We start from the raw sequence: 15,690 nt of genomic DNA, 5'->3' as shown, positions 1-15,690 counted from the left end.
AGAATAACATTGACTTACCCAATAAATAAAATGTATTTAAAGTATCAAATATCACCAAAATTCGACAGAAAATTATTATATCAAAAACAAAAAGTTAATATAGAAAAAAAAACAACAGTAGAAATAATTTTTTAGCTGTACAACAAAATTACTGAATACAAAAATTTTAGTATATAGTACAAAAATTTTGTAGTGATCATTACAAAAAATTTTGAATGATTATATTTTAAAATATTGACTCACCTAACTAATAAAATACATTTAAGGTATTAAATATTATCAGAATTCAACACAAAATTATTAGATAAAAAATAAAAATTAGTATAAAAATTAAAATTAAAGGACAGAAAAAAAACAATAATAGTTTGAGCTGTGCAACAAAAATTTATATGTTACAAAATTTTTGTGTTATGTCAATAAGAAAAAATGTGAAAAAGAATAAAAAGTGTGTGCACATATTGTATGAGAAATTTTTTTTAAATTTGAGCCAACTTGATTATATTTGGTTAAAGAAAATGCTTGTACATATAACATCATTATTTTTGTTGATAGAAAAAAAAAGGGAAATATTTCGGCAGAATTTATTATTTTTAACCAGTAATTAGTCATTAATATTTAAAAGTGTAAACTAAAAATATGTTATTAAATTATTAGACTAAAATAATTAAATTAATAACTAAAAATATTAATAAAAAAATATCAAATTCTGTTGGTTCTTAAATTTTTTTTTATATAATATATATATAAATTTATATACGTGTGCATGTATGTAAACAAAAATAGAACATTAAAAATTTAGTATAAAAAACTGTTAGCATTCTAAACCTTTTACATCTGCTGCATTGCTCCTTACTGAATTGTTTTATGTTGTTTATTTTTTATTATGAGTAAGACACAAGTATTAAATTATAGAGTCAATTGTACGTATCATTTTTTAAATTTTATACAGTATATGCGGTGTGACATGATGAAGGATTAAAATAAGTTAAATAATAGAACCCGCCCCATATTGTTGCTCTTCCATTGAATCATGATAATGAAAGTATACGCACTATTAAATCGATAAAGTTGTCAAAGGTGATCCATTCGTTCATTCATTCACAGGCTATTAGCTCAACACACCGACCCACCAAAAAACATTCCCCCTTTTCGTTTTTCTGCAACGCCTTTCGAGAAAACAAAAAACAAAAGCCATACCAACACTACCATCATTTCTCTCTCTTTCTCTTTCTCTTTCTCTTTCTCAGAGAGAGTGTACTCTCCTCCTTTTTTCTTTGAATCCCTCATATCGATCTCTTCATCTATCCATGGACACAGCTCAGTGGCCGCAGGTAATTAAATTAATTATCATCAGTAGTAGCTAATCAACTTGCTTGCTTAATCATAATCCTTCTCTTTTAATTTCTTGATTATATTTCTCCATGATATTATTTTGATGATGATTCCTTAAAATTATTAAAGTTACATACATATGTTAGTAGTGCGTGGTACTATACCCTGGCCTCCCTGGTGCAACTACTGCGATTTATTCATATCCATCACTTGTCTTTAACACATGTTACTTTCACTTTTTCCTCACTTTTTCTTTTTCTGATCTCCTTTTTCCATAAAGAAGATAAATTCATCAAGAAGTTTCTCATCTTTTTTCTCCACTCTAAACATAGTTATGCTCAATGGAAAAGTCTCAGGGAATACTACTGTTGTTCTCGTTGATCTCAAATATATCTAAATGTTAAGATTAAGATTAACGGTTAAAATTAGTGGAATCTGAGTATTCCTAACTGAAAGTCTCAATTATTATCTATGCATGAAACAATTATTGAAGTAACAAATTAGTGTTTTTGTGAACTAGGAGATTTTGGTGAAGCCAATAGAAGAGATAGTTGTGGGAACAAACACATCATTATGTCATCAATCAAAACCACCCTCTTCTAATAATCTTGCATCAGAGAATAATAACAACAACAACAATATCATCAAGAAACCAAGGCCACAGAAGGAGCAAGCCCTAAACTGTCCAAGGTGCCATTCAACAAATACAAAGTTCTGTTACTACAACAACTACAGCCTTACACAACCAAGGTACTTCTGCAAGACTTGTAGAAGGTACTGGACTGAAGGTGGGTCCCTTAGGAACATCCCTGTTGGTGGTGGATCCAGAAAGAACAAGAGATCTTCTACTTCAATATCATCATCACCGTCACCGCCTTCACCCAACAAGAACATCAAGCTTATTGGTAAGGTAGTCCATGAAGGCCAAGATCTGAACTTGGGTTTTCCATCTGATTTCGTTGTTCATCAACAAAACAATAATACTCTTTCTTCTTCTTCTTCTTCTTCAACTATTACTAGTACTGTTACTACTACTACTACTACACCACCCTCTTCTACTACCCAATTCTCAGCAATGGAGCTTCTTACTGGGATCACTTCAGCAAATTCAAGAGGGGGTTTGGGTTTGAACTCTTTCTTGCCTCATCATCCACCTGATCCAAACACAGTGCTGTACAATAATAGTACTTTTGCTCTTCAGGATTTCAATAAGACAGCAGGATTGAATTTCTCTTTGGATGGGATTGGGATTGGGATTGTAGGGAGTGGATTTGCAGGCCTTCATCATCATCAACAAGATCAGACAAGTGGTGGTGGGAATAATAATGGGAGGCTTTTGTTTCCATTTGAGGATTTGAAACAGGTTTCTAACGCCGACGCAATTGATAATCAGAGTAACAGCAAGGTGCATCAACAACAAGGGGATTCAAGTGGATATTGGAGTGGGATGTTAGGTGGAGGATCATGGTAATATTGATTATTCAACTAGGTTTTCTGATCTGGTTGAACATCACAGATATTCTCCAACTATAGGTAATTCTGCTTCATAGTTGGAGCAGAATAATTATTTATTAATATTTTTTTACCCGTATGAAGTCTTTTTCTTTGTGTTTTTTTATTTTTTTTCCATCACCTTGGGTTTCTTCATAACTGGCTAACAGCTGATAGGATCCATATCTCTCTCTCATGTTAATTTCTTATATGTGTATGTAGCTCCTCTTAGTTCTCTTCATCTATCATGAACAAGCTAAGGTGGGATAGATCTCCAAATATGAAGCATATTTTAGGAAGGCTTCAAGTGCTATGAAAAAAACAAGGTTATATTATTATTATCACACTTGATAATGTGTAATTAGCTCCATTTTTTCAAGGATAACAAAGTTATTATTAGGGGGGGCCTAGTATAGCATAAATCAAGTGTATGTTATGCCTTTATTTTTTTTTTATTAAGCATTGTGCCATCATTTGTTTGACTGTCTTGTAATCCAAATGGGGAAAACAAAAAAAGAAATTGTATAATTTTTGTACTATTATATACTTGATTATTGTTGGTATATGCAATGAATATCAGATTAAAAATCTTTGGACTGTGAATATCTATGTGTGGTACTTTTAATTTTTCCTTGTTTTGTCTTTCCTTTCTCCTCTCTTTCTTTCCGTGCATTTGCTGCGTAAATATGCATTCATTCAGGTTTTGAGTGGTGTCAGTGGCATTCATCTATATTCCATAATAAAGAATATGTCACCATGATGAAGCAGGTTATTATTATTGCTATTGCTATATGCTAGCTAGAGGAGAATATTAAAGCCAGGTGAGACTTCTGATCCATTCACGTGACATTGAATTATAAAGTTCATGAAGAATAAATGTTCGTTAAGCTTTATAATAAAGCTGCCCCCCATGAAAAAGGCTCACCCACTGCCTTCCATAATGAGAAATAATAATATTTAAACACATTTTTCATTTTTTTAAAACTAGGCTCACTTGAAAATAAGAGTTATGTACTCTTCCATAAGATGTCCTTACATACTTGCATCCACGGTAAATTTTAGTATGAATATGTTTCGATGATCATAATAATTATGTAAGTGTAATTAAAATTAAAATTAATTTGTTTATATTTTAATAATATTTATTTAAATAATATTGTTTAAAAAATATTATTTTAATTTTAACAATATTTTTTAAAATATTATAATTATTATAATTACTGTAATATAATCATATTATAATAGCCTACTTACATTTGTTCATTTTGAAATTGAGTATGTTTTTGGAGAAATATATTGTATTTTATGAGTAGTATATTTAATATCTGTTTTAATAATATAAATATTTTTCTTAAATGAATATTTTTGGTGTTTATATCAATATATATTTTAAAAGTATTCAGTGTGAATTTTACAAACCTACGTACGTATGCACTAAAACAACAAATTTAAGCATGGAATTTTATTAAAAAGAACTTTTTTAAAAAATTTTATGAGACAGAGATACGTTAAAATGTAATAAAGACTTAATTTAAATGTACTAGTTGACAATGTAAAATATTTTAAAAAATTTTATGTATATACTAAAAGAGGAGTGTTAGGGGCATAATTTTTGTATTTTGTAACCATTAATTGGCCATCAATAATATTTTTAATGGTGTAAGATTACATTCAATGGTAAGAGGTTACTTATTTTTCTTTTGATGGTTAAATGCTGGTCAAATTGTTAAAAAAGTGCTGATCCCTAAATTTTTTCATACTGAAATTTAACTATCAAAATTATTTATTATGTATTTATGTATAAATAAATATATTATTTAATTAATTTTTAATATATATTTTATATTAATATTTAATTTTGATGTACAAACACTTAATATAATTAAAATTTTTTATGTATAATCATTTATTTTTAATATTATTTTATATTTTAATAATATATATTTTATATGAATAATTGATTTAGTAATTAATTTTTTTATATGGTAGCAATTAGCATGAATGATATTAATAATATATCCTAATTAAATTCTTAAAACTTTTAGTGTAAATTCTTGTTTATTGGTTCCAATAGTACTCCTAATAAAGCAACACATTTTATTGGATGGGAAGGTTTCACTCATTCAGCCATTTTGATTATCTTGTCCCTGCCAAACATTGGCAAAATTAACGCGAGTCATGATCATTGCTTCCGTCCCATCTTTTTTATTTACATTTTTATATACCTTTTTATGATATAAAGAATTTATGTTTACTTTTTGTTAAGTATATTCAATATTAAAAATAAATTGCAAAATATTTTTTGTTTCTAATAACAACCTAATTCAAAAAGATTAAAAGATAAATGAATTGACAAGGATCTGACTCAAGGAAATACATAGCCTACCATCAGGCTAATTTTTTGTTATATTGGGTAAATATATGTGTAATACATTGTTATTAAAAAATTAGGTGTTTTTTTTATATGGTGTTTTATTCAAATCGGACGGTCCGATTTGTTTGATGAAAAAAATAAATTACAATTCGGAGGGTCCGATTTGTTTAAAAAAAAATTAAACTCCAAATCGGATGGTACAATTTGTATTTTTTATTTTTTTTATTTGTTAAAATAAAAATCGGACGGTCCAATTTTAACATTAAAATTTTTTTTATTTTCGAAATCACAAATCGAATCGTCCGATTTGTGATTGTTTGTTTAAAAAATAAAACAATACAAACAAATCGGTACATCTAATTTGTGTCCTCCCATAACCAAATAAAACACTCCTATCCTCATACCATATTCATATACACCTTTCTCTTTCCTACACCAAAAATAAAAAGCGGTACCATCATCTTCTTTTCTTATATATTGTTTTACTTTTTTTTTATCTCCTCTTGTGAGAAGTCCCATAAACATTCCCCTCGGCATGTGTGTTGAATAAGAATGATAATACAATATTATATTAAAAAATTTTAAATAATTTAAAAATAACGATATTTTATTAAAATTAGTTGTTAATCTGATTTATAAAAAAGTATAATATATATTAATTAAAATTAACAGTTAAAATAATTGAAATATTGATATTTTAAAATATTTAAAAGAATTTTATAATATATATATATATATATATATATATATATATATATATATATATATATGGGAAATTTTAACACATTCTTTTAATTATTTTACAAATTTTCAAATAAAAATTTAAATTTTTTATCTTTTTAATATTTGTTAAAATAAAAATATATATTTTAATTTTTACTCAATTAAATATTGAAAAATTAAAAAATGGAACATATAAATTGAAACTCTCAATAATTACTCGTTATATATATATGCTCAAATGAGTCCCCACCAGCTAGCTATAATAAGTAGCTATAGTTTGATCCATCCATCTAGATTCCAAAATAAACTCCCGCAATTCCCTTATCTTGTTACGACTTTGATTTGTTTTTTCCTTCACGTTATTCTGCGCTGTAAGCCACTACTTCTCACTTCCTAGAATGATTGTCATGAAATATTCTCGCATAGAATTTTCTGATCTTTTGTCTTTGATGTAACAATTGAACATTTTCCTTTTTTTTTTTTTCCTCGTTGAATATTGGTCAACAATGAGCGGTTTACAAATTATATTATTTGGGATTTACTCTAATTCAACTCCTAAATATACCAAACGAAGGTGAATTCTTTTTCATAGTGAAAATTTTAACAAATAAAGGCATAGAAAGTCAATTTTCATAGTCAAATTATAAACATGTTAGCCTAGTAATTATTAGTTCACCAGTTTATTTAATTATGTATCGAAAATTTAAATCATACTTTATATATATAGCAATATAATAGTTAATAGTAAATTTTTAAATAGAGTTCTGAATTTAGAGATATAGTGAAAAATAAAAAAAATAATCAATTTTAGACTTTTTTTTCTTTTTTTTAAATAAAAATTGTATTTTTTTTTCATCATGCTCTCTTTATTTTTTTCCTCTTCTTGTTGCTTACTTTCTACTTCTATACCTAATAAACACAAAAAAAAAAAGAGAAACTTTAACCCATAAATTTATATCTTTTTTACCTTTTTAATTTGTCATCGCATGTCACTACTGTTACCACCTCCTCCCTCATTCTATTTGCTCTCACCTGCCATCGCCTATGCCTCTTTGACTCATCTCCGTTATCATATTCTCTCTCATTTGCTAAGAGTCTTCTTCCTCCGTCGATTTGTTTATCTGCTATCTCTCATCGATGTGTTTATTACCTCTTCCTCCCCTTCTAATCATTTCATCGCCAGCTCTTTTTTGATTTGTTTGTCCAGAATTCACCGATCTAACCTACCACTACTACCTTCTCCCCCTCTTCCGAGTTGTACATTACCACTTTCTCATTTTTGGATATATTCACTATTTATTGTTGTCTCCTTTTCTTTTGATCTGTTCATTCTTGGGTTGCTCACTCTTGTCATCGTCTCCACAACTCTAGCTTTGTTTGCTCTTATTGCCAGTCTCACTTTAACCTCTTCATCACATTGTCGCCACCACCATTATCTTCGTTCTCATTCTATTAGGAGTTTGTAGTGATTTCATTATTGTTACTACTATAAGGATTAGCTGCAAAACTTTAACAACAAATACTAAATCGTGGTAAAACTAAATGAGTGTGTTTAATATTTGTCACAAAAATGGTCACCATGGCTAAAATTTAACTATTTTCCACAACACTTATCGTTGTGGCATGATCTTTGAATCAGCATAAAGAATGACTATTTACTCAAAAAAATCAAACTTTAACACAACCAAAACTCAAAACCAGAACCCCTTAGCTTCTCCTCTTCTTCCCTTGCCCCTCTCTCTCTCTCTTTCTGTAAAATTCGAGAAATTAGTAAATAATTAATTAATAAATTAATTATTAATCTAAGAAATTAGAAAATAAAAATTTATAATTTAGTGGGGTAGATATAATTAAAATAAGAATTTTGACACCAATTTTAAGGAATTTGACTCAAGATTAGGGCGAACGGGCTGAACCAGTCGAACTAGGTCCAAAATAGGCCCAAGGCCCAACCCAAGCCCATAATTAATAAAAGCTTCAGCTCTTCTACCTTGTTTCATAATGAAACACGCTGGGAAATGGATGAAGGGTAGCAAGGGACATGCAAAATCCTTGGCTACATTTCAATCTCACATAACTTTTGATTCGGAGCTCCGATTGACGAGCCGTCAGCGGCCACACGTTCGTCTCGGAATCATCTTCAAGACCCACTAAATAATTTGATAAGAAACCTGAGTTTTCTCACCTAGATCTTCTCATCTCAGTTTCAAAAATTGTTGAGCTTTGGTGTTGAGAATTTGTTGAATTTTGGTGTTTAGGAGCAAATTAGCTTTGTAGATTTGCTGAATTCTGCCCCAAACTTTCGTCGGTAAGGTGAGAAATGTTTAATCCTTTTCAAGTTATCTAATTAGTGAACCCTATGGTAACTTTAGTTTTATTTTGTGAAATTAGTTTGGATTGTGTACTTTGGAAACAAATTGGTGGTGTTGGAGACTTGGTATTGGACTCTGAGGAGCCAGAGACTGATGAATGGTTTTTTGTCGGTTAAAAATTTCATAATAAATTTTCGTCGAAGTATAGTCTCTAAACCAACAATAATTCTTTCGTACAAAAATTTGTTTGTCACAAGTACAAACCCCTAATGAATCTAATAACCGAAGTATTTAAACCTCGGGTCGTCTCTCAAAGGAATTGCAGGGTAGTGTTCTTGTTATTGGCTATGGACATGTATATTTTAGGGTTTTGGATTAGAAACAAGAAAAGTAAATAGCAATGGAAATCAAATGAAAAAAAAAGGTCTTAGCAAGGTTTGGTGGTCAAGGATCTTTATCCTTATTACTAACCACAATATGACAATTGCAAGGATTGATCTCATTAAGTCATCCTCTAACAAGTAAAGGAAAGTCAAATGAACTATATCAATCTAAGTCCATAAATCCTAGCTATTCACTAATTGAATTAATGGGAGCTAGAGTCAATGGCTACCAACTATTAATCACTTGGACATTAGTAACTCAAGAATTCCTAAGTTACCTTCCCAATTCAAGAACATAAAATTCTACTCTAACATCCTTTCAAGCATTTTGACAAACACTTGAAAGGTATAAACGGAAAGCATAGTAAATTGACAACAAGAATGAAATATAACAACACTTGTTGCAAAGAATCAACAATAACAATCAAAGAGAGCACAATTGACATGAATTACCTCAAATTGCATTAAAAGAAAATAAAAGGAACAAGAGTAGATCAACAACAAAGTATAGAAACAACATAGATAAAATTACAACAAAAGAATAGAAGAACAAGATGTAACAACAAAGAATTGAGAGGTAGAAGTAGATGAAAGCATGAATTAAAACCTAGATCTAAGCTTATTAACCTAAACCTAATCCTAATTCTAGAGAGAAGTGAGAGCTTCTCTCTCTAAAACTAACACTAAAACTAGATCTAAACTCCCTAATATTTCACGATGCATTCCCCTTCAATCCTTGGTCCTTTTAAGTATTTTGGCGCCAAAGTTGGTTTAGATTGGGCCCCACAGCCTCTGTGAATTTGCTAGGCACATTTTCACTTAAAAATCATGTGCCAGCACTGAGGCGTACGCGTACAGCATGCGTACGCGTACAGCACGCGTGCATGTCGCTGAGGTTTTTACGATCCACGCGTGCGCATCTGTTGCGCGTGCGCGTGGATGAGCGAAACCAAATCTTTGGTTTTTCCATGTGTTCTCCACTTTGCATGCTTTCCTCTTCACTCCTTTGATCCATTCCTAGCCTTTTCAACCTGAAATCACTTAATAAACAAATCAAGGCATCTAGTTGAATCAAAGATGAATTAAAATCATCAAATTAAAGGTCTAAAAGCATGTTTTCACACTTAAGCACAAAATGAGGGAGAATCACAAAACCATGCTATTTCATTGAATAAATGTGAGAAAAGGTTAATAAAATGCTCTAAATTCAACACAAGATAAACCATAAAAACGGGGTTTATCAACCTCCCCATACTTAAACCTTAGCATGTCCTCATGCTAAACCAAGAAGGAAACAAGGGGTATGACATTTATTCAATGCAACTAGACTATATGCAAACTATCTAAATGCAACTACCTATATGAATGTAATTGCTTTGTCAAAACAAATCAACTTCCAAGAGAACATATGTAAGCATAAGGGTTAAGGCAATAGGAATCAAATCCAACCCACAATTATATTGAATTATCAAAAAGATTTACAAACTTGCATGAATAAGAATGATTATGGTGAAAACATGTAATTGAGCAATCGAACCCTCACCGAATGTGTATCCACTCTAGTCACTCAAGTGTTTAGGGGTTGATTCACTCAATTCTCCCCTAATCATGCTTTCCAAGATTTGTTCTTCATCTAACAATCAACAATTATTCAATGCATGCATACAATTATCACGAGGATTTTCTCAAAGGTTGTAACGGGGCTAGGGTCAAGGTAGGGTCATTATGGTTAAATGGACTAAAATTTGAATCTTTGATTAACCTAGACTTTTCCACCTAACCTATGATAACCTATACAATTGAGTTCTAACCTAACTACCCATTCTTCACTTTTTCACATACTCATGCATTTTCTTTTCATTTCACAATACTTATGCATTGATTTTTATTGAACTTTACCTTGGGGGCATTTTGTCCCCTTTTTATCTCTTTCTTTTCTTCTTTTCTTTCTTTCTTTTTCTATATATATATATATTTTTTTTTTCTTTTCCATATTCTTTTTTTTTTCTTTTCTTTTTCTTTTCTTTTTCTCATTTTTTTCTTTCAAACTATATACAAGAACATCAATGCATAAGGTCTAACATTTGATTAATACATGAGCATGCACCCAATTCCCAAATGTAGAAATACAAAGCACCCATCTATCCCAACCAATGTTCCCAAATCTCCCCAAACTTGAATAATAAGCACTCTCACTAGCCTAAGCTAATCAAAGATCCAAATAAGGGACATTTACTATTTTTCACTTTAGGCTTGTAATGTACTAAAATAAAGAACAATTGGGTTAAGCATAGGCTCAAAATTGGCTAACAATGGAAGGTGAAAGGTAGGCTATTTGGGTAAGTGAGCTTTATGAAATAATGGCCTCAATCATATAAATGCATGAATAGAAGGAATAATGGACATATAGAATTAAACAAATCAAGGATCACAATCATAGAAAGAGAACAATTGCACACAAGAAGGAAAATAGGTGGTTATAAAATGTAACCACATCATTAGGCTCAAATCTCACATGCTTGTGTTCTTAGCTCAAAACATGCTTCACAAAATATATAATTCAAGCAAGTTCCACAAAAATTTTCAATCAATTGGGGTAGTTCCCTATAGATAAATTCTTTGGAAAATTTCATTGTTTGACTAAGCTTATCCTAAATGCAATGTTGTGATTTAGAAATTTTAAAATTTCCTTAGTTTATCCCTTCTTTTTCAATCAAACCAAATTTCTTATGTAAAAAGGGTAAAGTTGGGTTTCAACAATCCAAAATATTTTTTTCTAATCACAACTAAAGAGCTAAAACAACTACATAAAGCAAATCTAACTAGAAACTAAAAATCTACCAACCAAAGTGCAAAATGAAACAACTAAAATAAAAGTACCAAAATAACAAATATATACAATAATCCCAAAAGTGCAGTAAAAATAAAGTGCAAAGTACTTAAAAATAACACAAAATAAGTGATAAATGTCCGAAGTTGTTCACCCAAAATAGCAATCCACTGACGGTGATGACGGTGACTGGTGTACGGAATTGTGATCACACTTTTTACAACTCCGGTACAACTAACCAACAAGTGCACTGGGTCGTCCAAGTAATAAAACCTTACGCGAGTAAGGGTCGATCCCACAGAGATTTCTGGCTTGAAGCAAGCTATAGTCATCCTGTAAATCTTAGTCAGGCAGATTCAATTGGTTATGAGTTTTGATAATTGGAAGATAAATAAAACGTAAATTAAAATAAAGATACTTATGTAATTCATTGGTGGGAATTTCAGATAAGCGTTTAGAGATGCTTTGTTGCTTCTGAACCTCTGCTTTCCTATTGTCTTCATCCAATCATGTGTGTCCCATTCCATGGCAAGCTGTATGTTGGTGGATCACCGTTGTCAATGGCTACCATCCGTCCTCTCAGTGAAAATGGTCCAGGTACGGTTTTTGTACGGCTAATCAACTGTCGGATCTCTCGTCTTGGAGGAAAAATACCAGGCACAGCTACCGCACGGCTAATCATCTGTCGGTTCTCACTTGTGTCGGAATAGGATCTCTCTATCCTTTTGCACACTGTCACTGCGCCCAACATTCGTGAGTTTGAAGCTCGTCATAGTCATCCCATCCCAGATCCTACTCGGAATACCACATACAAGGTTTAGACTTTCCGGATCTCAGGAATACTGCCAATTGGTTCTAGCTTCTACCACGAAGGTTCTAATCTCACGGATTCGAATGCTCTATTGTCAGGAGAGGCAAGTCAAATTCGTGGATCAGAGACCTAAGAGACTATACTCTAGCTGTCGTCTAATGACTACGTTGAACATCATGTAGACCGCTTGTGGTTGTCAGGCACGTGGATCTTGGCTAAGCAAATAAGGAAGATAGTGGGTGATTGTCACGGGTTACCCCTTCATTCTGACTTAATTGAATTAAGTACGAGAGTATATCTTGGAGAAGAAGTAAGCGTGAATTGAAAGAGAAACAATAGTACTTGCATTAATTCATGAAGAACAGCAGAGCTCCACACCTTAATCTATGAGGTGTAGAAACTCCACCGTTGGAAAATACATAAGAGAAAAAGGTCTAGGCATGGCCGTGTGGCCAGCTGGTGCACGAATTGTAAATTACACTTTTTACAACTCGTACCACTAACCAGCAAGTGCACTGGGTCGTCCAATGATGTGCATAAACTTGATATGCTACGATTTAGGAAATTGCACGATCGGCAAAATTCCTTCCGGCAAGTGCACCGGTTATCGTCAAGTAAAAACTCACAATAGAGTGAGGTCGAATCCCACAAGGATTGGTTGAGTGAGCAATTCGGATTAGAAGTATGTTCTAGTTGAGCGGAATCAAGATTTAGATGAGAATTGCGGAATGTAAAATTGCATGAATTAAAGAGCGAGAAGCTAAATTGCTGAAATTAAAAGGGATGGGGGTGATTGCATGAATTTAATTGCAGAATGTAAAGAGAAAGTGGTAAATCAGAAATGGGGAGTTCATTGGGTGTTAGGAGATATTAAGATCTCCGAATCAAAACAACTTTTATCCCTTCCTCAACCAATGCATTCATTAAATTTTGCTTGGCAATCTTATATGATTGGATCCCAATCCCTTGGCTCACCAATTCTCTCTAAAAACAAACAAATTCCTAATCCCTTGGTTTAAATGTTCATAAGAAGAGATGATGCTCGATCACTGATTATACCACACAGTTTCATGAACCACAATTTGGTAGGATTACATGTCACAATATCCATCCAAACCCCAATCCAATTCACTGTGAGAAAGCTTCTCTAGCATGAATCCTCCATTCCTTTCCCAAGGTTCCGAAGGATTCCAATTATGGGTAGTTTCTTTCCCAAGACAACTACCCAATGGAATTAGATCGAGAAGCTTTCTAACAAAATTCAAGAGAAAAGATTGAAGAAGAAGATAAAACTATTATTGATTCATTGAATTACAATAGAGCTCCCTAACCCAATGAAAGGGGTTTAGTGAGTCATAGCTCTGAATTCAATTACAAAACTAAAAGAAAATCATCCAAAGTTCCCCGTGTAAAAAGTGCCAACTAACTTAAATTCTATCCTATTTATACACTTTCTAAATTGAGCTTCTGTTGTGTTTCTTGGGCTTTGAGGCCTTTCCCTGATTTCCTTTTGCTTTGGGTTTATGGTCCATAATCCTGATGAGGCTGTGATCCACTTCTGTAACATTCATTGAGCAAACTTAGTGATAAACAAGTAATGACACAAGACTCAACAAATTGAAGCTCCAGACTCATCAATTCTTCAGGCCCAATCCCATAAACCATGATATTCAATTGGGTTTCATACCATAATACGTTTAAGTTAATGTTTGTGCTCAAATGCTAACTTAAACTTCAATATATTTGGCCCAGAAACCCTTTCAAAAAGTGGTGTTTAAGTTGAAGTTTAAGTTTCAGTTTAAGGTTAAACTGAAACTTAAACGTGGAAATGGAAGAAAGCAACCCAGGAGTGTGAAATGTCGAACACGTTTAAGCTTCAGTTTAAGGTTAAACTGAAGCTTAAACGTGGAAATGAAGAAAGCAACCCTGGAGGAGAGAAATAGTCGAACACGTTTAAGCTCCAGTTTAAGCTTAAACTGGAGCTTAAACGTGGAAATGCTCCTGGTGCCTTTCTTACTTCTGGCGTTTAACCTCCAGTTTAAGGTTAAACTGGAGGTTAAACATGGAAATGCTTCCTGGTGAGAATTGTGTCGAACACGTTTAAGCTCCAGTTTAAGGTTAAACTGGAGCTTAAACGTGGAAATGCTCCCTTGGTGAAATTCTCATTCTGGCGTTTAACTTCTAGTTTAAGGTTAAACTGGAGGTTAAACGCCAGTTCCAGCATTTCTTAGCCTTCATGATTCTGGCGTTTAAGCTCCAGTTTAGGCTTAAACTGGAACTTAAACGCCATTTCCAGCATTATATGGTTTGGTAGTTTAAGTTCCAGTTTAAGCTTAAACTGGAACTTAAACTCCATATGTGATATTCAAGCTTCCTTTATTGATTTTGTTGCTTCCTTGCCTAGCATCTTCTTCCCTGAAATCATCCAAACAATTGCATCAAAGTCTTGCAAAATTTCATGAGAAATCTTCCATTCATAGCATTCAAGTAATATAACTAAAAACTCATGGAATTTGCATCAAAATCATACTGTTTGGATGGTTCATTGCTTTGTTATTCATTTAACCATTCTTGGTTACTTTAAGCTCAAGAAAATGCATAAAACAACTAAAACTAACAAAAAAATGCTAGTGAAACTAGCCTAAGATGCCTTGGCATCACAACACCAAACTTAATACTTGCTTGTCCCTAAGCAAGTCCTGAGTTATTTGAGAAGAAAGTATGAAACCGAAAGCAATTAAATTGGCTACATTAGTAAGCACTTGAAGTTCATCAGAAGGGTTTTATGCAGAAAGTTGCAGTATCACTTTTTCATTCTTATCAGGTAAGATTATCACTTTTTCATTGCATCCATCAAACACTGCTATGGCCTCTTGTTACTCTTATGTCCTTGGCACTTTTCTCTTCTTTGTTTTTCTTTTCTTTTTCTTAGAGCTCCTTTGCTCCTTGTTTGCTTAGTGTCATGTGTTGCACAAGCCTTTGGCATTTTCTTTTTCTTATCACTGCACTACACATATCCACTCCAGGCATTTTAGTTCACATTTCTTCTTGAGACATTGTTGCCCAGCACCTCTTTGTGTGACTAAATGTTTTGTATTTAGGTTGCTCTTGATAATGGACTTTTGGTTGATAATCCCGGGTTAGTTAACCCAAGTTACCAAGTGTTGAAACACTCCTCAGAACCTATTCATCCAAGCATATCCTTAATACATAAACACCACAGGAATTTGTCTCAGAAGTTCAAACCATTGGTGCCTAGCTTATTTTCTCAATTTTTTTGCTTTTTGGTTGCCCTTTTTCAGTGGCTTTTTCTTCTTCTTTTTCTTTCTTTTTCATGGCCAAAGACATTTATTCATCAAGATCCATAGACAGTTTTCAATTTTTACACAAAAAATGATAATTCTACACTCTATTTCCAGTGATCTGACTAAACA

General features: G+C 32.2%; 1 protein-coding gene across 2 annotated transcripts; it reads left to right on the top strand.

Moving 5' to 3' along the window:
• Positions 1–1,020: 1,020 nt before the first annotated feature.
• On the top strand, positions 1,021–3,426 carry LOC107618912 (dof zinc finger protein DOF4.6). 2 transcript variants are annotated; one of them, XM_021110480.2, is made up of 2 exons: positions 1,021–1,331; positions 1,853–3,426. In XM_021110480.2, the coding sequence occupies exons 1-2, from the start codon at positions 1,308–1,310 to the stop codon at positions 2,801–2,803; spliced, it is 975 nt and encodes a 324-aa protein (XP_020966139.1). In that variant the 5' UTR covers positions 1,021–1,307; the 3' UTR covers positions 2,804–3,426. The 2 variants fall into 2 exon arrangements, with proteins under 2 accessions (XP_020966139.1, XP_020966140.1); XM_021110481.2 differs by having other exon boundaries at positions 1,085–1,331; positions 1,856–3,426.
• Positions 3,427–15,690: the final 12,264 nt, after the last annotated feature.

This window comes from Arachis ipaensis, chromosome B9 (assembly GCF_059453495.1).
Source record: "Arachis ipaensis isolate K30076 ecotype BB chromosome B9, ASM5945349v1, whole genome shotgun sequence".
In the NCBI taxonomy this organism is placed as follows: Eukaryota; Viridiplantae; Streptophyta; class Magnoliopsida; order Fabales; family Fabaceae; genus Arachis; species Arachis ipaensis.
Note: the sequence above shows the minus strand (reverse complement) of the source record. Positions and strands in the feature narration are given on the sequence as shown.